A 24,194-nucleotide genomic window follows, 5' to 3' on the forward strand; every position below is an offset into this window, starting at 1 on the left:
GCTTGACGCTGCGTTCCTCAAGGAACATATTTAAAAAATACATCATGACCAAAATATAGGTGGATATTTACATTAAATTCTGAATTCGTGTTATTTTAAGTCTTCAATTAAACAGACTAGAGAGAGAAAAAATGCTTTAACTACACCGCAAAAGGCCAGTATAAGCCCGTCAGCGGATACCAAAGAGCCTGCCCAACATGTATTTTTATTTTGGTCTATTAAAACTCAGCCTTTAAAAGAGACTAAAGACAACGTGGGTTTTGCATTGTTCTTTTTTTATTGACTGTTTGTACAAAAAAGAGGTATGATAAATCACATAACCAGCAAAGAATAGGCCACATTTACCATAAAAACAACTAGACTTGAAAGAAAAAAAGAAAAGAAAAAGGAAGGTGTTGACATACAATTTGTTAGTGTTGGTCATGTTAGACTGCGCAATACAGACACCACACATGAAATTGCTGAATATGCCACTAAATGTGAAATGAAGATGAAATGATTAATCTAGAGTATCATGTTCAATATTTCTGTCAATCGGTTAGGCCCAGTTAATAGAATGTCCACGTCTGTCCATTCAGTCCAACACTGACGACTGAAAATTCCAACATCACTTTTTTTTTTTTTTTAAATGCCTTTCTGAATATCTTTGTAATGCCATTAAAGTCTCTGTGAGACTGTGTTACAAGAGCATTTGATGAATGCAAACTTAAAGCATCATACATGGATGTTTGACCAATTTCTAACACAAGGGCATTACATCTTTAGATACAACACAACTATGTTACTAACCCATCAACGATAGTCTAACGATTCTAATCACATGAAAACATCACGCCTGAAAAAGCTTTTGTTTTCCAAAAACAAATGCTTTTGGTTCATCAATTAGAACAATATTTAGCAAATCGCTGACTGAGATGATCACATTAGCTGTGACGGGAGTCCAGCGCCAATTGCATAATATTGAATGATGTTGTGTGCATAATAAAAGTGTGGTGATGATCATTACAGAACTCCAGAGCTTCATCAGCAGCAATGCATTACACATATTGATGACTTGAAAATGGACTTGAACTGGACAGAGAAGACACTGAAATGCACGAAAACCCTAGAATGTGAAACTTGATGGAGGCTACCACGTTTTTGCTGTTAAAAAAAAAATACTGTTACTAAGATCCTTACATAAACCCTAGAGGCTCTTTAAGGGATCTACCAACATGAGGCTTAATATAATTACCTTAAATTATAACTTTAAGCCCACGTACTGGTAACAAACTGTCTGGAAATGATGTGGATAATGTCGAAATCACTAACATGGACAGTTTAAGTTCCTTCATATCATGAGGGTGTTAAAGTACAGACAACAGTAATGTAAACAAACAAGCGAGATGAAAACACTTGGGGGAGAAAAAAAAATTGTGACTCCATTTCAAGCAACGAGTACAGGGCCAGAATGAGGAGTGATAAAAAAAATAATAATAATATAAAATGTAAAAAGAAAAAACATTCAACAAAACGAGTTTCACAATATCCTTTTGTGATAGATCTATCAAACAAATGCAGCCATTCAAATAATACTACTGCATAATCAGAGGACTTAAGTTATGAACACTGGATATTTGATATGCATACATACAGTATATACACAAACAAGAATATCCTTCACTACAGTTTAGTACACTGAACTGTACAATAACTTCCAAAGGGAACTGTTCAGTAAAACATTGTCTTGCTTACATAGTAATACTATGCTTTACAATACAAGATTAAAATTGTCCCAAACAGAAAGAAAAAAAAAAAGGTTCGCGCAAGCCCAGACAGGCCACAAAGTGCATATACGCTCAGTTAGAAGCCACTGTTAGAGGAATCCAGAGGGTGGGACGCAATTCTGCAGCTTGAATTCCCACTCAAAAGTGGGAAAATGACTATTGCCTTACGACGAATAATGTCGTCACAACACGGCATGTTGTTTGCAGGCAACATGCTCAGGGTTAGCATTAGCCACTACCATTTAGCCTTCGGCAAATCCATCTCTGGCTCTGGGATTCAAGTAGAGGCTTTGCAGCAGTGAACTGTGGTGATCAATTCGAGAGCGCTCCATCTCAGTTAAAAAAGGCCCAGTGATGCAAGCAGGACAACATCTCCCAATTCAAAAATACCACCCAGAGCATATACTATACTATATTAGGACAACGGTATGATCATTGAAAACACACACACAGTAAGTATGGTTAAACTTAACATGAACCTAACGAAGAAACACTTCAGTTTGAAGCACATGAGGGGGCCACGTATCACGTGACCGTCAATTCAACAACAGCAAATGGACTTTTGTGCGTGGAACACCATCTGCCTGGCAAGCTTGGAAAGAGTGGAAGGTGACATCTAGAGGAGAATGCTTGAAAGGCAAAACGTCATCTTTACGAAATGGTGAACTAAAAAAAGAAAAACACCCTTAACAGTAGTGCTATTGTGCCCACATCTGAAAACTCTTTCTTGTGCTTTTTTTTTTTTTTTTACTTTCCTCAAAGACCTTCAGTCACTTCAGATCTTGACAGGCTTGTTTTTCTTTTCTTTTTTTTATAAAGCAATGGCTCAGATAAAAGGATTTTTGAAATGAAACGGCTGAGAAATGATGATTTCGTTTTTTTCTTGAATGTGAAGGAATTCTGCCAATTCAGGCTTTTGCAGTTTTCTTCAAGCATTCCCCTCTCTGATTGTCCTTTCAGAACGGACTTCTCGCAAAACATTTCAAACGGACAGACTGCTTTGGCATGTCTGTTCGCCATCGGTCTTTCTTTTCTGAAACGCTCTCCAGTCTGACAGGCTCAAAACCTTCTTGTTCTCGGAGACTACAGCCCCCTTTGGGGGTCCGGGTTAACAATGCGTTTCTAGGATTTGTTCTACTTCCTTTGGTGTAAAAGCCAGGGACAATCACTCTCTTGGTCTCCATCTAGCTTTCGCTTTCTCACCCTGTTCGTCTCTCTCTCTCTCTCTCCCTCTCTTTCCTGGTCTCTCGCCATCTGTTAACCATTGAGCAGGTAGACCACCAGCTCATAGGTGCACATCATAATAGCAGTGTTAGGGATCTGTCGGACCAGATGAGTGGTGAGGCCTCTGTACAGTGCTCTGTAACCCTCCTCCTGAAACACCATATTTAGAGTTTGGAAGAACGAACGATACTTGCTGCCCTCCTCGCGTAGTCTGGTACGAATAACCTCTGTTATGAGAGAAAAAGAGACAAAACAAACAGTTATTTGTCAGAGGAAAAAAAGCTTAGGAAAATTACAAAGTGGAGTCAAAGTCTGATACTACAAAAAAATAGGGATGTGCGAGACTATTCGACTAATCGATTAAACTATATGCTGCTGCTAGTCGACTTTGAAATATTAGTTGTTAACCATTTTAATGCACATTTAATGTTTTGCTTTACACCGATCAGGCATAACATTATGCCTAATATTGTATCGGTCCCCCTTTTCCTCTTTTGCAGCCCTGACCCATCAATGCATGGACTCCACTAGACCCCTGAAAGTGTGCTGTGGTATCTGGCACCAAGATGTTAGCAGCAGATCCTTTAAATCCTGTAAGTTGCGAGGTGAGGTCCTCCATGGATCGGACTTGTTTGTTCAGCACATCCCACAGATGCTCGATTGGATTGAGTTCTGGGGAATTCGGAGGCCAAGTCAACACCTCAAACTCGTGCTCCTCAAACCATTCCTGAACCATTTTTACTTTGTGTCAGGGTGCATTATCCTTCTGAAAGAGGACACAGCCACCAGGGAATACCATTTCCATGAAAGGGTGTACATGGTCTGCAGCAATGCTTAGATAGCTGGCACGCGTCAAAGTAACATCCCCATGGATGTTCTGGTCATTCCTAGGATATCTAAGTCCACTAAAGGAGGGAGGGCATTTTCACATTTAGCTCCTAAACTCTGGAATAGTCTTCCTGATATTGTTCGAGGTTCAGACTCGCTGTCCCAGTTTAAAACTAGATTAAAGACGCATCTCTTTAGCCAAGCATTCACATTATAAATACGTTTTATACTACAGTTAAATCGCACCAACAGCATTAATATTCTGAACAGCGGCTATGCTAATTATTTCCCATCTGCTTTTCTGTTGTCATCTCGGGACACTAGTCCCGAGGTAACTAGTTCGTCAGCTCCAGTTTGTATCCAGCCTCTCATGGAGACTTCAGATGCCCCTGTGATGAGACGACTCGACGCCTGTGAAGAGACGACTCAACGCCAGCGTTGTTATGGCCTAAAATAATACATGATTGATTAACTTATCCTAAAATTTTTCTTTAACATTCTCTTTCTAACATTTTTCAATGTACATTTATGAAATGCACTTTCTGTGAAGCTGCTTTGAAACAATGTGTATTGTGAAAAGCGCTATACAAATAAATTTGAATTGAATTGAATTGAATGGATGGCAGGACTAGGGTTGGGAATCGTGAGAAATTTTCCGGTTCCGGTTCCGGTTTCGGTTCCGCCTAACGATTCCGGTTCCGATTCCGGTTCCATTAAAATTATTACACAAATAGTGGTAAAGGAAAAAGGCACAATACGCAACTCAAACAATCCATTTTGTGTTTATTACTTGCTCTAAAATTAATTTACAGGTTGGCAATGTCAAAAAAGTCCTGTACTGTACATATATTACAGTATTAATTAAGCCATTCTTGCAACACATTGTTTTTCAAATGAACACCTCTGAAATTGTCTTATTACATTTTATCTCTCTGTCTCTGAATAAAACCAAGTTATAAATTATATTTATTAGTTATATTTATTAATTAGTTGTATATTAATTTAATAGTAATTCAGTTATTCAGTGAACTTGTAAATAATAAATTGCAATTCAGCATTACAAAGCTAATTGTGCCTAAACGCTTACCTAAACCATGGTGACTCAACGGTTGACATACATATATATATAATATATATATATATATATATATATATATATATATATATATATATATATATATATATATATATATATATATATATATATATATATATATATATATATATATATATATATATATATATATATATATATATATATATAATATATAATATATAATATATAATATATAATATATATATATATATATAGGCCTTACACTATAAATCTGGTATAAGCCCTGAGGCACTTTGTGCTGTAGCAAATGTTTTGTCAAATTGCTAGTGCAGCCTCCTTTGCATGTTATTAACTTTTCACATTTTGCTTCATTATCATTCATTCTTTGGAAATGATAATCCATACTTGTGACTTTCTCTTCGCCATGCTGGTGGTCAACGAGAAAATATCTGACGCAAAACCGTAAATGTGTAGCGCGAGGGCTTTCAGTGCTGAACTGCGTTGCACTCCTGGAAGCGGCAGGCAACGTAATTAATATTCATGATGAGGTGAGCCAGAGTTGCCAGGTTTTCACAACAAAACCCGCACAATTGTGCACAATCGCTTCAACCCGCGGACATGAAACACAGCCCGCGGCAACAGTGGAAAACGGGAAAGCGGGAAAACCACGGACTTGGCAACACTGGCTGTCACTCGCTATGAAAGGATACGCTTCCAGCGCTTCGCACACACATTGCACCAGAACCGTTTTCGGAACCGAAACTTAGGAATTTCGCGCGGTTCTGGTATTTTTCAAAAATCAGTTTCGGTTCTGAATAAGAACCGGTTCTCGGTTCCCAACCCTAGGCAGGACCCAAGGTTTCCCAGCAGAACATTGCCCAAAGCATCACACTGCCTCCGCTGGCTTGCCTTCTTACCATAATGCATCCTGGTGCAATGTTTTCCCCAGGTAAAGTGACACACACATACCCAGCCATCCATGTGATGTAAAAGAAAACGTGATTCATCAGACCAGGCCACATTCTTCCATTGCTCCTTGGTCCATTTCTGATGCTCACATGCACACTGTTGGTGCTTTCGGCAGTGGACAGGGGTCAGCATGGGCAGCCTGACTGGTCTGCGGCTATGCAGCCCCATACACAACAAACTGCGATGCACTGTGTATTCTGACACCTTTCTATCAGAATTAGCATTAACTTCTTGAGCAATTTGAGCTACAGTAGCTCGTCCATATGATCGGACCACACGGGCCAGCCTTCACTCCCCACGTGCATCAATGAGCCTTTGGCCGCCCATGACCTTGTCGCCGGTTCACCACTGTTCCTTCCTTGGAGCACTTTTGATAGGTACTGACCACCGCAGACCAGGAACACCCCACAAGAGCTGCAGTTTTGGAGCTGCTCGGACCCAGTTGGCCCTTGTAAAACTCACTCAAATCCTTACAGTTGCCAATTTTTCCTGCTTCTAACACATCATCTTTGAGGACAAAATGTTCACTTGCTGCCTAATATATACCACCCACTAACAGGTGCCGTGATGAAGAGATAATCAGTGTTATTCACTTCACATCATAATGTTATGCCTGATCGGTGTATATGTTCTATGTCATGTCAAACTAGCATATAACAATTAAGCTTGCGTATAGTCTAGTCTGGTTATACTACCGGTTATGAGGGACAATATGGCATGACATTTTATATCGGATTAAAGGAGAAACATTATGAACGACACTTGACACTTGAAAAGTTACTATATCAACATCCTAACAAAGTGAATATGCTTAAATAATGTATTGTTGTCAGTACACGTCAAGCGTCATGTAAACTGATACTTTTCATACACAAGCACATTGAAAGGACAAGCAAGTGGTTGCTGCGATAGCGAACAACAATACCTTAACGTGCTGACTTATGTGGGCTAACTTTTATTTGATGAAATCTGTTTAAAATATGCCATTAGGTTTGGGCCTGTGCTGCCTACTGATTAATTTGATTTGAATAAATGTCTATAATGGCTAACATTGCTTAAGTGAACGCTTAAGTTTAATATACAATGATCATAATGGAAGGCACATACCATGTATCTGACCTATATTTAGTAGCATTTAGACTAGTTGGTTGCAAAACGAAAATGTTTAAACATTTATGAAATTAGTCGTTGCGCACATCCCTAACAAAAAAGTGCTCTGCATTTTTATTTAATACAAACTTTCATTATAAATTATATCATACAAAAATATATTAAAGGGTTAGTTCACCCAAAAATTTAAATTCAGTCATCATTTACTCACCCTCAATCGCTCAGAATTGATTAAACATTTTCTTTATTAGTGTTACGAAGATGAACGAAAGTCTTACGGATTTGGAACAACATTAGGGTGAGTAAATTATGACAGAATTATTCATATTTAAGTGAACTAACCCTTTAAGTTGTATCATACAAATAAATTAATTGGAAACTTTAACTGAAAATGAATACATTTATTTTCTTATCTGATCAGCTATACAGAATACCATTTCTTCATTTTACAACATTTTTCATTTTTTGTGTGTTCATTTTCTGGTTTAAATGGGAAAAAGTCCCAAATCTTAGATTATTGGATTATTGCTACATTTTAAAATGTAAAAAAATAAACAAGAGAAAAAAAAGTGGACTGATGGAGATAAATAGGTTCAGGGTATATACAGAACTTCTTAAGTTGAATTTAATACCTTTTTAATACCTTCAAAATATTTTTTAAAACCAGCGTGACTTCAAGCTGCAACTATAGTAGCGTAAAATAAATATCTTTCCAAATGGAATAACAAATTGCATCACAATGTAACGAGGTCATTATAACTTAACATCAACTGCACACAGAGATGAGAATAGAAATAAAGACAGAAGAGGAAGGAGACATCTTCATCATAGTTCATGCAGTGTACAGAGGGAAACGAGAGCAATTTTCACGGCACAATACAGATTTTTTTTCTTTTTCGTTTTAAATCATGAAGGCGAGTCAGTGGATATCACACAAAAACGCAATGTGCGCGAGAGTCGGTGAAGTCTCAAACCTAGTCAATTATTCACTACAGAAAGTGAAAGTAAAATCTGACAAGCTTTCGGCGCATATTCTCACAGAGACAAGAGATATCTCGTTATTTATATAAATCTGCTTTAACATTTGCTGATAACGTATAGCCTATAACTGTCTGAATTTATATTCTTAATATTTCTCGTGGCCCATATTGTGAAACAAATTAGAAGAGAAGTATAGGCCCATTTCGTGTTAAACAAGTTGTTTCTGAAATAAAGCTGCTCTTACTTTCTGATAATACTGATATTATTGTAGTGTTCTGACATATTATAGACTGATAATCATTTTAATTATAGGCCTATAAAAATCCTTGTTTAATTGTGCAAAATGTTTTTAAATAATGAGGAGTAAGCCAATCTATCTATTCTTTTATTATGAAGTGTCGGTTATGCATTGATGCATTATGAAATTATCACGGGGGCAAATTAAATGTAATATCAATTTAATAATAAAAGTAGGCCTACCCTAATAATAATAATAATCATTTATATACATAAATTGTAAATGCTAAATCCTCTTGATATCGATAGCTGATGCATTTGATAGGCTATCTCTCTGTTATAAGTTTTTCGTGCATATTTCACTCGTACAGTGAGCAGACAAGTCGCGCTCGACGATCCGCACAGTGTGAGCCATGGTGTGAGCACATAAACCGTGAGCTTTGGCTTTACATCGCATGCGATCTACTCGTACAGTGCAAGTAGATAACCTTGCTGAAATCACACAGTGTATGCCCAGCTTTAAGCAATTTGCATATATCGAAACAGCTCTTCAATGCCATCGCTCAAATATAAAGAGTGGTGTTTAGTTGCAAGGTCTAAACACCACAGCACCTCAGCTCGCACTGTAGCGATGGTGATAGGGCATAGCGTCTGCTGTCTGTCACGCACCTGTTGATGATGCTGCTAGGACTAACGTTAGGCTACTGCTGACTGCAGTGGTTTGAATCGGGAGAGCAGTCGGGGTTTAGGGCAAAGCAGTGGAGGTTGAGGTTGTTGATGCATCCGTAGCGCAGAACATTGATATGGGAAGCTGCTCGCTACGTCCGCGCATCCTAGCTTGGTGGCTGCTATATGATTACATATGCGATTTGACGCCATTCACCCCCACCCAGGTTATATTAATTGTCTTCTTACAAACGTGGCAATAAGCCTCGCGGCTGTTGCAAACCACTGGCCTAAGCCAGTCTTTAAATCGTGAGTCCTCCAGCCAGAGGTCCGAAAACTTGCATTTCCCCATGTTTTACTTACTGAATGGAAGCGAGCTCGCGTACATGTTTGGCAGCAAGCCAGCCGGGTAGTACCCAGTTTGTTTCAGCGCGCGCGCGACCGAACATCACCTCACATGATATCGCGCAGGTCCTACTCTCAACATATAAATAAATCAACGCAAATTTTTGAAAAAAAAAAAGGCCTGTACTTAACACAAATTGAAAATTTATCTAAACAAAATTGGGCTCGAAAATTTAATACCTCGTCAGATGACGTTTACTACTTTTTAATGCCTTTAATTTTGGCTAATTTCATTTACTACCTTTTACTACCTTTTACAACCCCGCGGACACCCTGAGGTTGCAAGTCAGGCTTTCAAGGACATTAATGGATTATTACGACAACAACAACAAAAAAAGACCAAGATTAAAATAAAAAAATTTAAATCATTACTCACCATGAGGATATGCAATTGAAGTGGCACAGGTCTTGGATGTGGCAGCGGCCAGCATCATTCCAACAAAGTCTGAAGCGTCTTTTACAGATTCATCTTCATCATCCATGTTAGCGTTGGCCTTAGACTCACTGAGTTTGCGTTTAATGCTTTCATAGATGACAAAGTGGATGACAGTCTCTGATATGCCAGCATAAGAAGCGGACATGCCCCTGTAGAATCCCCGTAACCCATCTGACTGATAGACACGCCGGACACACTCAAATGCACTCATGCGGCGTTCTCCACGGTTCCTAAAGAAAGACAAACATTTGATAAATGTCAGAAATCTGGTTATAACATTCCCTCCTTCAGTGTCCCCGAACATATCCGTTTCAATGAGTGACGTTCCGAAATACAAAAATGCAAGAAATCAAGCATGCTAGCTAGAAACTCACATATTAAGGCGACACTACAGGTGAATAGGGAATTTTTTTAAAATTACAAGATATTACTGTGAAACTTATCCAGTTTATTACTGGCATAAACATACAAAAATAATGTATTACAAGTTTTGTGTAAATTCATGTTTTAATATGCAAATGAGGCCTTATATACTTAAATCTATGCTCATTTGAATACATTTCAAAAAACAAAATCTGGAAATTGGAAAGGACCAGGTTTAAAATTCTTGGTTCTATTTGTTGACATATTAGATGGGAAGCCTTTTACAGAGGGGATTCTGGATATCTTATTTTGTGCTTTAGTAAATTAGAGAATACTGACAATAGCCTTAAAAAAATAAATTTTCGCCATGTTTTTTGGAGTAAAAGGACCTACACCTCAGGATAGGAATGATATATCAACAAATCCCTCGGTAACAGCCTTCAGAATATACTTCAGTATAAGACTGGAAAAAGTTGGTGCTTGTAGGTGCTACTAAAGAGGATCTATCTGACTCTGAGTGTGAGAAAAAAACTCATTTTGAGAAAACGGCCTTTAAAGTTTTAGATTATATAATTGCATACATTTCTATGAAACCCCCAACCTACAAACAAAATATATATATTTAGTTAATTAATATCAGTAGTGTGGAAATTGATAAATAAATAAAATTATTAATAGCAATAGCCTTAAAGCTACACTGTGTAACTTTTTTAGTCTATTCTTAGCTAAAAACACTTAGTTCTTTCAAAAATATATGTGCTCATTAATGTATATTTACTTCTTTCAAGTAATAAAGTATTCTCGTAAGTTTATAATATGCCATTGAAAATACATAAGGTAATGGGATCTAACGGTGGTCGCCATGTTGCCCCTCCATCTTGAAAGTACATTAGCCAAAGAGGGACATACCCGTAAATTCAAGCTTCGTCTTTCGCGTTTTAACCGGTTTTAACACTGTGCGCGTCAACTTGTTCAGACTTGTCTGGTGCATGTGCAGAGAGTTTTCATCTCAGCAGCTCCAGTAACAGAGTTATACAGAGTTTTCCTGGCTTGTTTATTCCTCAAAAGTCTGTTTTTCCTTGTGTGGTATTTCTGTGCGTTAATAACTCCGTAAGTAATAATAGTTATTGTCATTGTGGATGTGTTTCAGAGTGTGTCATCGCGTAATTCAGTTGATGTCACCTCAGAAGTATTTTTGTGTCAACATACAATAGCGTAATGCTCACCTATTTGAATAGTCATTCAGTTATTAACAATGTTTATTCGTTTATAGAAAATATTTGCTTGTAATGTATGTTGATGGAAATATGTATCAGGTCTGATCGGCATATTAACACTTGTTATACAGGGCGCACTGCAGTGCTAAAGCTGCTCACACAATTTTGTAATCCGACACCGCTTGTTAGCAGCAGCGGCAGCTCCGCTCCTTTTAATGCAGCTGCATTTAGCGCCTATATATGGTACAATAAGCTCTGGTTTACGGTTACATTATACAAATGTAACTTATAAGTATAGTTATACAGTTCTTAACTGTGTATATTCTGTCATGTCATTATCATGTATATTTACCATTCTAATTTGTTCTCTCACAGAAACCACATTTATGTACATATCCATGCAAACCTGTTTATGCCTTGCAATTGGATGACTGAATAAACATTACTATCATCAAAGTTCACTCTGGATTAGCTGCAGTTCTTTCTAGCCGAATAATTAGGCCAGTTGAGTTCCAACCATCCCACTGCGCGTGCGCACAGAATATCAGGCACCGTGTCGAATGTGGACGAGGTCGAACTGGAAGCCATATTAATCTTGGACTAAATCGGCCACCGTAGGAGTTAAAACGAAATCGGAATTTAACAGAACAGAAACTAAAATTCACTGGATGGTCATATACAAGTTCACCACTAGATGGGGGAAAATATCACACAGTGTAGCTTTAAGCTGAAGAGAACAACCTTAACAAACACACAACAACAGTCACAAAAACTGCAAAAGAACTGTCCCTGTTTGTTGTATGTCCATCTATAACTATTTGAATCTAATTCTGATGGGGTTTCATCGTCTAATCTGTTGTTGTTTACATTCTTTTTACTACCTCTTGCTACTTGGTCTTTTCTGTGAACGTTTATGAGCCGATTTCGGCGTTGTCTGCATTTTCACAAGAATACACAAGGAAGCGGCAGCGCGTATCACGTAGTGAGAAATTCACATCGACCAATCAGATGTGGTTTTCGGCTGAAAACTTTCTCGGTTGGTTAGTTCCACGAAGGAAATGCCCATATTTGGATTAGACAGCGCTGTGCATGAGACTGAGAGCTTTATAATTATACTGTATTACAGTGATGTCTGAAGGATCCTGTGACACTAAAGACTGGAGTAATGAAATATTGCACAATATTACTGTATTTTTTAATCAAATAAATGCAGCCTTGGTGAGCATAAGAGACTTCTAATTAACCTCAAACTTTTGAATATAACTTTTTTTTAACAAATAGTATTACTTACCTGGCATCAAGCTGCAATCGAGTCTTTATAAGCCAGATCGGGTTGGTTGCTGTGATGGCAGTGAACCCTGTGAAAAAGAGGTGTTCCAGATTAGGATTGGAAGTGATATTGCCAAAGTAACTCAGAGCACAGGACATTCAGCAGGTCTAATGACTCTAGAACAACAAACTTTCCCTAAAGAAACTCCACACTTCAAAGAAGTGCTGTGGACCTCTGTAAAATATGCTTATGGCCGGTTTGTTTTGGTTTAAAATGTAGAACATTAATCTTGTTAGCCTATTGTTTCATCATATCAGGACGTCACACCAATCTCAAACACCAGCACTGTGATATGAACTACATCCCCTTAGGAATGCCCAGCATCATTAACAGCGATTACTATCTGATGTCAGGAAAACCATTACAGATCCACTAGGCACTTATTTAATATTTTAGGTAAAAGAGCCATAAGCACATCTTAAAGTGGCCACAGTAGTAAATAAGGCCTTTTAGCTAAAGCATTAAGCAGTTTTTCCATCTATAAAAGGACTCTAAAACCAATGTAGCTTTACTTCTTGAATATTTAGCCCTATCCTCACAGAATTAAACTGTATTTTATGGATCGAGTGGAAGCTAAATGAGATAAACTTGAGAAAAGAGTTTTAAGATAAAAAGAACCACTATCCAGTTACATAACTGCAGCCAAACGACAAAAACTGTTATTTACGTTAGATAAATGACTGTTTTTCACAGCATGGGCAGTGAATTATACCACCGCTGTGATGTAGTTGAAAGGCATGTCATGCGAGTACTATGCCGGCAAGATTGACAAAATATTAGTAAATGAGATTAGCACAACAGTGACTACGTTTACATGTGCACCAATAATGCGATTTTTTTTCAATAATCAGATGCATTGAGATGTTTACACAACAAGAGCAAAACTCTTCACTCCAGTTTACTTGCAATTCTCATTATTCTGATTATTCCCTAAGATGTGTGGTTATTTTACCGCCATTCTTCACATACCCCAATGTATAGCACCAGCGCTTGACATTAACACCCACCAAATGGGGGTGGATTTCAGCAGTCACTCCTACTAGCCACTTTGGCGAGTTGAATGGTATATATAATATATAAATATTTTAAATGTAAACTTTTAAAAAGGCATCTGAAATAATAAACTAAGTGTAATGTAGTGTTGCCAAAAAAATATAATTTTTAGATACATTTTTCCATCCAACCCTCTACGCACACCTTGGCAATTGAATCGCCTTTGGCTATTAAATAGTTTTAGTTTAGTCGCCAAACTGATATACTTATATATATATATATAAATATTCCACCAAATTTACCAATATCTTTGTAAAATTAACATCAGTCAATCAAGCATTAGACTATATTATGATATGATAATCAAGCACTATTCAATGATAGAACTTTAGTTATTAGAAAACTAAAACTTGGTAACCATGTATGAATGCATATTTGTCATTTAACTGAACTTAGGACTGGTGGCTGTGCTTAAGATATTGTTGGTCATTCAGTGTTTCTGTAAATTTGAATAATTATTAATAATAATTATAATACTAATTCTACTACTAATAACAATATACAATGCACTAAGGATTGATGAGCAGCTGGGTTCATGAATATTAATCACGTTGTAAGCATTCGCTCAAACTGATTTGATGAAATCAAAACAGGGACAGGAAAAGATGAGCGCCAACCAATGAGATTGCCGTTTGCGCATCAGTACACCACCCACTACCGGAAAAAAACGGCATATATTCCGCTTGTTCTTAAAAGCTGAACAATTCTAAATGAACTCTGGTATTTTGACAGGAAAATACAACAAAGAATATTGTTAACATGTAGCATGTCGATTTTGCGTGGTATGTAAGACTCTCGTGTTGTGTGCCTTCACACTAGAGTTTACAGCACGTCAGATGAGCTGATTTGAAATCGTATAAATCACTTGACGAGAACGAAACTCAAGCGCTCAGTCAGAGTGTTCAGCGAGTGAAAATATATCGATGCTAAATGTATACTTAGCATCGAACACACACACTGGCGAGTCAAATCTGAGAATTTTTTAGCCAACGGCTAATGATAGATATTATTTAGTCGCCCAGAGGGAAGATTTACTTGCATATGCGAGTGATTTATTCGCATTGTAGAGGGTTGATATCAATGCTGAAACATCTGAAACGTTTCCAATACTCTTTTTCTGCAGAATAGATACACAATACCAGCTGCGTTTTCTCACTCTTTCATCTCTCCGACAGCGAGTTGACACACAAGTCATTTAATTTTCTCCGGATGAATATTGTTGGTGTTAGAGGGCTTGAATTTCGGCCTGGGATTGCCTGTATTTGGTATAATTTTACTCATTCCTGCAGATTTTGTGCTCACACCCAAAATGAGTGGATATAAAGCTGCGTCTCAGTACTAAATTGAGTTCATTTTCATTGCTTATTTATCTTAAATTGTCAAATACACACAAAATAATGCCAATATGTCGGTCTTGGCAAGTATTCACGTAAACACAGTCAGTTATATATTTTAAAAGAATGTAAACAGTTGAGAAAGCAAAAAAATGCATGTGTAACGGATCTGTGCGTCAGGTCTTAAAGTGACGGCAGCCTATGTATTATCTACAGGTATTCCATGGTATTGATGTTAAAATTGTGGTTAGTGAAAATGCTGAGTGGCTAGTAACTTTGGAAAACCACTAGACACAGTAGCTGGTGAGCAAAAAAGTTAATGTCAAGCCCTGCATAGCACAAAAGAGGAACTCACGTTACAGTAGGTGTGTTATTCGCCACTGTTTTAATGTAATTGTGTCAAATTTAAAACCCATTTCAATGAACGCATTGGATATTATTTGGCATCGTGATGAACATAGTAATGCCGCTGTATCTGGGGTTGCCTACATTGCCGTCTCTGGATAAGGATAAGGAGCAGAGACTGTGTTGACATAATTCATCGATTCAGAGTGGCGGAAAAACTTCAGGATAAATGTCCATGAGTCCATTCATGAAGTTGTGTGAACAACACACACCATCCGTATATGTCCGAGCACATGAACACTTTCGTCAGAGCGGTGATAATGCGATTAAGGTGTTTAAATGCCTGTTTATTGCGATTAAAATCGGTGTACGGAACATTAGTTTAAAGCAATTGAGGTTCCAACGATTATGAGTTTAATTGCATTTGTTTTATCGAAGTTAAAATCGCAATATTGCCATTATAATTTCATTATGATGGTGCATGTAAACGTAGTCAATGTCCAAATTTATTCCTGTTTGCCGTTAAGGTATGTGTATGCAAATTAAGGTTACGTGCATCTTAAAAAATTTAAGTGTGCTAGCATTGTATTAACAGCATTAAAAGCAACAGCAAAATATTCTGTCTGATGTTGGTGGGAACTGCAAAATGAAGCACAAAGCCTGTGCTTGGTGTTGTGGGTGCTCAAAATATCCCCGAACAAAAAAACAAGAGAGCATAAGACAATGGCAACTGGAGATGAAGGTATTCATGTGCATTTCTAACAGTACAGTGTAAAACATCAGTGTTTTCTTAGGCTAAACAAACCAAAAGAAGTCTATTGAGCTAGAGTAGAAGCTCTAGAGAGGGTAAGAGGCCTAAGGCAACTGACTGGTGAAGGGGAGGGGGATGACAGATCGGTACAAGAGAGTAAGAGAGAGAGAGTGTGTCTCTGACGAGTACTCACAGGGGAGGGGCAAAGCTCCTCTCCTCACAGCTGCAGGACGAAGCCTGCAGATATGGGGGGCAGAGCAGGCTGGCTCACAGACCCTCACGCAGGGTGAAAGCTACAGTAAAGGCCTAAAATAGACACAGGCTTTTCTGTACCACAGTCACAAGCAGCAGTCCACATGCCCCTCAGAGTCAAGTCAAACCCATGAGGGAGTGGAACACGTCAATAAACCCTGCCCACCTCCCATTAAGCCCCACCCACCTCCCCATCCCAGCCCCGCCCATCAATAACATCAAACAATGACCATTCCATCCTGCCCACCACCCATTTAAACAATTAAGAGTGCTTTCATTTTCCTTTCCTTTTTTATGGATAGAGACAGAAAGATGGTTAGAGAGAGAGAGAGAGAGAGAGAGAGAGAGAGAGAGAGAGAGAGAGAGAGAGAGAGAGAGAGATGCGCTGCGTCCCAATTCGCATACTATCCGTACTAAATAGTATTCGAAAAAATAATTTGTATGTCCCAAATCGTAGTATGTTGAAAAGAGTATTCCAAAGATACTCGGATGGTCTACTATTTCCGCTCAGAATTCGAAGTGCAGATCGATGGGCACTCGAACGGCTGATATTGCCCACAACCCATTGCGAGATGGACGAGGATTCGATCAGAACTACAAAGGCGGATAAAAAGTGTTAAAAAACTGCAAACATGGCGGTTACGCGAGTCCGACGTTTAAGTAGAGACGGTTAGATAAAGGGGTTTGAGTGAGCAATTATCAGTATTTAACCTGACAAAAAGAAATGTATTATATTTATACATTATACATTATATTTCACCTGCAGCAGCATTGTGAACTTTTGTACTGATACGTTTAGACATTAACTTTTAAATGCATCATTATATTTAAACTGCAAACACGAGAGGAGTCTCTGCATTAAAGACCCACAAATGGCAGATCAACGTTTGTCTACATTTCTCTCCGATATGGTAGGAAATCAAATTGAATGTGGAGGATTTGAACTGTGAAGATGGTTGACAGGGCAGTTTAAACGGTGACAGGATGCACTTAACTAAGCAACAGAGTCCGTTAAAGATGACGAAGTAGTATGTCCCAAAGCTTGCATATTCTTCTGCTACACACTCAAAAGTATGTACTTTTTCTTCACAAAAAGAGTAGGTAGTATAAGTAGGCGAATTGGGACGCAGCAAGAGAGAGAGAGAGAGAGAGAGAGAGAGAGAGAGAGAGAGAGAGAGAGAGAGAGAGAGAGAGAGAGAGAGAGAGAGAGAGAGAGAGAGAGAGAGAGAATTTTTGAGTTTTAAAGGACATCATTATACCAGTGTTTTTCCACTTTAAAAGTAAAGGTACAGAACAGAGTTGATCTTGCTGCAATAACACTATTTATCTTGATCATATATGAGCTTTATCAATGCTGGGTCATATAAACAGCTACAAAATCAAACTAGGATCAAAGTTTATATAAACAATAACTTTAAGGTGGGTCAGAAGCAGTGCATGTAAAAGTCCAATGCTAACCTTGTCATTCCTGCTGGCAAAATCATTGCCAAACGAAATTTTGAATCCGATATTCTATTGCGATTAAATTGAGGTTCTGCTGTTTGGAAAATATTTATTGCGCAAAAATTAAATGCTGAATATGTTAGTTCATATAGAGAGGGGTTAATTTTTTTTTTTTCAACAATAAAAATATCTTTATATTATAGGGTCTGACAATTTTCTAATGAATTTTATTAATTACAAATTATACTAAGTTAAACTGAAAAATGAAGAAAAGCTTCAATGGAAGAAAAAAAAAAGATGTTTAGTAGAAAGGAGGTGAAATCCTTAATCTGATTAAGGTTAGAAATTCCCATTCAAACATTTGGGGACAGTATGATTTCTTAATGTTTTTGAAGTAGGAAATGTTTTCTATTTTAATATCTTTTTATGATGGCAAAGATGAATTTTGAGCAGCCATTACTCCTGAGAAATCATTCTAAAATGCTTATTTGGAGCTCAAGACAATTTATTATTATCAATGTTGAAAACAGTACTGCTTCATATTTGTCTGGAAACCATGATACTTTTTTTCAGGATTCTTTGATAAATATAAAGTTCAAAAGAACAACATTTTATTTGAAATATTAAAAATGTAACATTAAAAATGCTTTTACTGTGTTTTGATCAATTTAATGCATCCTTACTGAATAGCAGTAATAATTTCATTAAAACGAAAACATACTGACTAACATTTTACAAAATGTTAAAGTTCAAACTAGATTAATTTTCACAGTTTGGATTCATCTTTATGTATGCACCATTTAATTTTTTAGCGGTCTGAAACTGTTGATCTTAGAGGCCTTGCTGTGACTTTTAAGGCTGTTTAATCACAGCCATGAATTTATCTAGCTCTATATGACTTAGTCATAACCTAACCACGATGATGAACAATGTGTGGCCCATACGTGACATGCATCAGGTTGCAAGAACTGAGCTAGCGGCAACTGTAAACTGATGCCAATAGAAAGAGCCATTAAGAGAGGAAAAAAGCTATGCTTTTGAGAAGAGAGAGCGGCACATGTAATGAATATTTCATTGGCCTGTCCCTAATCGGATGCCAATTTTCCATTGCAGGCCTTCAGGGACCTATATTTAACCACTTTTGTAATGCAACGGCTATCTGTAGGGTTTATCAGGCCGTGTGGCCCCCTCTTATCAACAATGAACAGACAGAACATGCTAGGAATGTTTACGTTATCGCGCAAAATAAGGCATGGCCTACACACTGCAATCGAATGACAAGGTTAGCATTCAGTATTGAAATTAAATGACAAAAAAAGAAAGAAATGCAAGTAGTTTTTCACTGAATTTACCTTTATAGGGAGTTACAGGCTGGCAAGGGGGCCATGTGTCAAAACTGTATAATCACAAGGAAGTAAAAAAAAAAGAAAAAAAAAAAAGAACTGCAAGCCAGCTACAGTGGCTACATTAAATTAAATAACCATCATTATTATTAATCATCATTATTCATTAGGAGAATCATGATCATACCGGTGAGTAGAGACGTGACTACCTGAGGCGTCCCGATCCCGCCCGTGTCAGTCGCGAGGACCGCTGCCCACCGCGCATGGCACTCTACATGTTAGCGTAGCGCCCTGCTAGCGGCCGCTACTACACACAGCACAGACAGCGTGTGAAGCCAGACTTTTTAGTAGCACACTGGCATGTAATGACTTATGTCCTCCAGCCCTCAAAAGGTAGAAGAAAACAAAAAAAGGAAAAAAAAAGAAACTGGGAAAGGAAAGCACAATCCAAACTTTGAGGATCTTTTTATGCAATATTGCTAGCAAGCTTTCAAGTAGCTATAACATGCTTGAAAGTTAGCCTATGCGTTTTAGAAATGCTCTAAAAATACTATTTATATTTTTCTAGATTATTTCAGTGTTGCTTACATTCTGTAAATTAATATTTTAATTGATCAAACTGAGACTAAGAGAGTCGACAAAGAGAGAAAACAAATATATATTTCTTTAAATGATTAGCTTTACATATGTCTGTATTTTGATCCTGAAAGTCTTTAATTGTGCTTTCGGTCTAGATGCTGTCATACCTTGAAAAAGGTAATCCAAAACACGAGGCAAATACCATGGCTAAATTCCCCTAGTTGTACTAGATGGTCACTAGGATAAAACATGTTATCGTAATAAGGCTGTAATTGCTAAAAACAAAAGCGTCTGACAAACATCGGTTATAAACACCCCAATGATGCATTCTCTTGTTTGTGCACACTAAGAGGTGAGTATTATTTTAGTTCAGTGTGTGAAATACAACCAAAAGAGCCAATGCAAACTTAAGTCAAAAAAATGCATCTACGTGAAAGATGTTGCTGGGACTCTTACCTGCTAAACCAGCGGACAGCATGTGCACCTGTGTGGAGTCAGGATCAAGCACATTGTTCAGCTTCTCTTTTGCTGTGGAGTACGCAGCAAAATATATTGCTCTGTGGACAAAACAGAAATGAACAGAAATTGCTATTGAGGATTTCAATATTTCAGTGGTTATTAGAAGTGGAAGGACAAAAATCTTTCTTTCTTTATTCAAAGAAGAAATATTTTTAGCTGTTTTCACATTAATATTTGTGGGAAGTGTTGTCTGCACACTGTCCATGTGACGTCTGCGGACATCTGCCTAGGCGGTGTGCGTACAACGGCGCATTCGCGAGGTGAATGTTGAGACAGAAGAGTCCACTAGGTGTTAAAACGCACAGTTGTGATGTACTGTGCAGTAGTCAAAGAAGAGTGGGGAAAGAGTGATACAAAACAGTAAAACAATGTAGCATTTCCTTCGCTTTTGTTTTGGTTCTTGTCAATGGCGGTGTAGTGACAAATTGGGTCCCGCCCGACATCGAGTCTCCTTTAGGAACCCAAGCGATCCCATTGGTTCAAATTGCTTTTAATAGGTACTCTCTTTAGCGCCTGATTACAATTCCTACTAGGGCTGGGCGATATGGCCTAAAAAAAAAAATCCCCAAATTTCTATTTACGATTTAAATCGATTTTTCCGCTCATACTTAAAAAGAAATTGTTAAAAACAAGTTAACTTTATTTTGTATTTGTAAAATATTTGCGGCGCTGGTAGCACATCCTTGGAGTCCAAAACGTTCAGCATGTGAATAAACTAGTCAAAGGTTTATGAATTGATATGCAGATAAAATTAACTTTTATTAACAACAGTTAATTGTAATGTGCCAAAAATTATAGGGGAAATTTTTAAAGGAAATGTATGTAAGATTGTGGCCAAAACTGGTACAGCAATCACTTTCAAATTACTGTAGAGCAGTGTATCCCCTCTCCCCCTCCCCCTGACTCGAGGTTGCCAGATAGGCTGCAGGATCCAGCAGGAACGTAGGCTGCTACGAGGAGCTTCCAATGGCTAGTGACGAGTCCTACACAGCAAGTTCTTTTTTTTTTCACTGTCACAACGTTTTTCTGATTCATAACGAGGTCTTTTAGGTTTCGTAAAGTTTAATTTTTATCCATAAAGTTTGTAGCTGCAGCTGTGGTAACTAGAGCAGAGCTGGCAACCCGGATGCCGAGACACATACTGACTTCGTGATTGGTAGATAGTTGTAGGGTGGCGCTTAAGGCCAAAACACAACATGTCAACATCAACATCAGTTGAGGGCTGCAACTTCACTTTTAAATGTTAATATCCTGGCCGGACTACTGTTGTCAGCGATAAAAATATTTGAAATTAACATGATTTCTTAATGTCTAGTTACATATCAGGGCGATTTTATGATTAATTGAAATACATTTCTTACATACAGTTCCTTTAATATTCTGCTCTTATTAAATATAGGTTACCATTGTTCTTTTATAGTAATCACACTGAGCTGACCGACAGCTTCAGTGCCTATTAAAGAAGCGCTCTTTACTTGGTTTCTGAGTAATTTAGTGACTTCCTACTTTTGTCCATGTATAAGAGAGTGGAAATGGCTAATAAGTCAATAAGTGCTCCTATGCCGCCATCTACTGGTTATAGTGGTAATTTCATGTCTTTTTTTAAATAAAAGTGCTTGTTTGCCACAAAGTGGTCCACACCTTTAACATTTCTTCCACAATACCATGTGGTGTTGTTACTACATTAAATCCATGATGAATGTTTATGATTTGTGGACTGAAACCCCTAAACTTCATTCATGGCTCAATGGTTTCTCCTGGTCTCCACGTCAGCTCTGTTTGATCTGATATCTGTGGTTTATAACAGAGAATTCTGCGCTGAACAGGGTATTGTTTGTTCTGCTACTGACTCTGAAAAAACGAACCAATTACGAATAACACTGTATGTTGTAAGATGACACTGTCCTTGTTGTTTGTGTATCTCTATGGCAAATACGCGGGGGCAGGACTGAGCCCATTCGGAACTACGGGAGCCCAGAGGGGAGCGTCGGCAGATGTTGAAGAGAAAACCGATTTTCCTACAATTTTCAGCCCTAATTCCTACAAAATCACGTTATGATAAATGCCGTTTCAACAACTAAATCCCAAATGGCACTCTAAACCCTCACAGTCTTCCTCTGAGTCCGCACTTTTGTGACGTAACGCTGCTTTGACTGTCGGGTAAAATCCTCTGCGTAGCTCGCAAACTTGTGGGCTCAGCTGAAGTACGCATCTAGGGCGCATAACGGCCGCAAAGTGGGGTGCTCGTAAGCACACTTCTGAAGCCTAAAATGCTGAATGGGACACCCTACGGTCTCATGGACTTAACGGACACGTGCTAATTAATACAGGCATAAATTGGAAGTCCACAAGACCAAAATTGCATAGAAGTGTGCCATTTGGGATTCAGCCTATGTTATAATGACCAGTTATGCCAGTATTAGTTAGCTTATATACTAGCATAGCATACAGATAAGCGATTAGCCTGATAGCTTAGTTTATACACACATTTGCACTTACCCTACATATATTCTCAATCATCTTTAATGTAATTATGTGTTAAATTAAGTGATAAAGATCCAAATATTTCAGCTATAAATAAAACAAACGAACGATGTTCAATTACTCACTTAATACTTAATTACGCTCAATTTGTTTTATTATGCTTTTGTACGCATTATATAGTAAGCTATGTGTATTTTAAATTAATATAATTTGTATATAATTTTTATATATTTGTATAATAGAATTTCTATATACTCATTAACTGACAGTTTGGGGAGACCTGATTTCAAGGGAGGAACCGATTTGTCAGGATAGTGTTATGCTGCTTTTCTTCTTCTATCCTTCTGAGCGAATGTCCTGTAAATGACACGACTCAGTGCTGCCCTCTGTCGTCTGATAGGGTATAAAAAAGCAATTGTACTGCGTATGTGTCAAACTCATCCATTCCTGGTCGAGTATACTTTGAAAGCTGTCCGGACGCAACTGTGTGAGACGGAACGGAACATCCTGTAGGGGTATTTTCTGAGAATGACTGGCTGACCGTACATCCCCCTTACAACACAGCTTCAAACAAAACAAAATGACTGATGTGCATATGCTCTATACTGCTCTACTTTGCATATGACAAAGCTAATGGGGGTGATGTGGCAGAGGTATGTCATGCTCATCAGATCAAATGTCCTGTATTAGCTGCCAGATTTATTTTCTTAGACAGGGCAAATGCTGAAACAAAAAAATCCACGGATTATGAAAATGAAAATATCCGATGTAGGATTTAAGCCTTCCTCAGTGGGAAGGTTTTTTTTCCCCTTGCTTTAATCTAGGTTACATAATTCACTCACACACAGTGCATTTTAAGGCCTCACTGAGTGACCTGCCAACAAGCCAAGCAGCCATTTGTTTCCTGATGAGATGCTTATAGCACATGCTTCTTCCCGCCTCTTCAAAAAGACAGCCGATCAGCGTCCTTCTACGTTTGACTGACAGCCAATCAGATCCCAGTCTAAACATCTGCCAATCATGTGCGAGTAATAATGATGTATTTTGGTGCATGGCTTAATTTGGCCATCTGAATAAAATAACGTGACCTTCACGGGAGGAAATTACATAACCTCAAATTGGATTTTGGTTAAAAAAGCTGGAATTAATAATGGTTTAAAAACTATTACATGAACATAAGCACATACCAAGCCAACCGAGTTATTTCTACCTACGCGTGCATTTAATCTTTATGTAACGCAAATGGTCACGAGGCAGCCATTCCAGCTGTGATGGCAGAGGACACACAGGACAGGAATGCTGAGAAACACATGCACAGATGGGGAGAAACACACACACACACACACAAACACACACACACACACACACACACACACACACACACACACCTTGTACAGCATGAAAAGGGTGCAAACACTGAAATCCAGATATTTTAAGTGGTTTAGTTGCAACACCATCTCCCACATACCAATATAAATGCGATTAAACTGCACAGACATGCA

At 38.0% G+C, this 24,194-nt stretch overlaps 1 protein-coding gene across 1 annotated transcript in view; it reads right to left on the bottom strand.

Moving 5' to 3' along the window:
• Nucleotides 1-258: 258 nt before the first annotated feature.
• slc25a36a (solute carrier family 25 member 36a) overlaps nucleotides 259-24,194 on the bottom strand; it is a 36,862-nt gene continuing 12,926 nt past the window's right edge. The window contains exons 4-7 of the mRNA XM_079818801.1: nucleotides 20,146-20,246; nucleotides 12,551-12,617; nucleotides 9,620-9,909; nucleotides 259-3,217 (exon numbers count right to left, since the gene is read on the bottom strand). Coding sequence (XP_079674927.1) covers nucleotides 3,024-3,217; nucleotides 9,620-9,909; nucleotides 12,551-12,617; nucleotides 20,146-20,246 — 652 coding nt within the window. The 3' untranslated portion in view covers nucleotides 259-3,023. The remainder of the gene's footprint in view (nucleotides 3,218-9,619; nucleotides 9,910-12,550; nucleotides 12,618-20,145; nucleotides 20,247-24,194) is intronic.

Source organism: Gobio gobio, assembly GCF_949357685.1.
Source record: "Gobio gobio genome assembly, chromosome: 6".
Lineage (NCBI taxonomy): Eukaryota > Metazoa > Chordata > Actinopteri > Cypriniformes > Gobionidae > Gobio > Gobio gobio.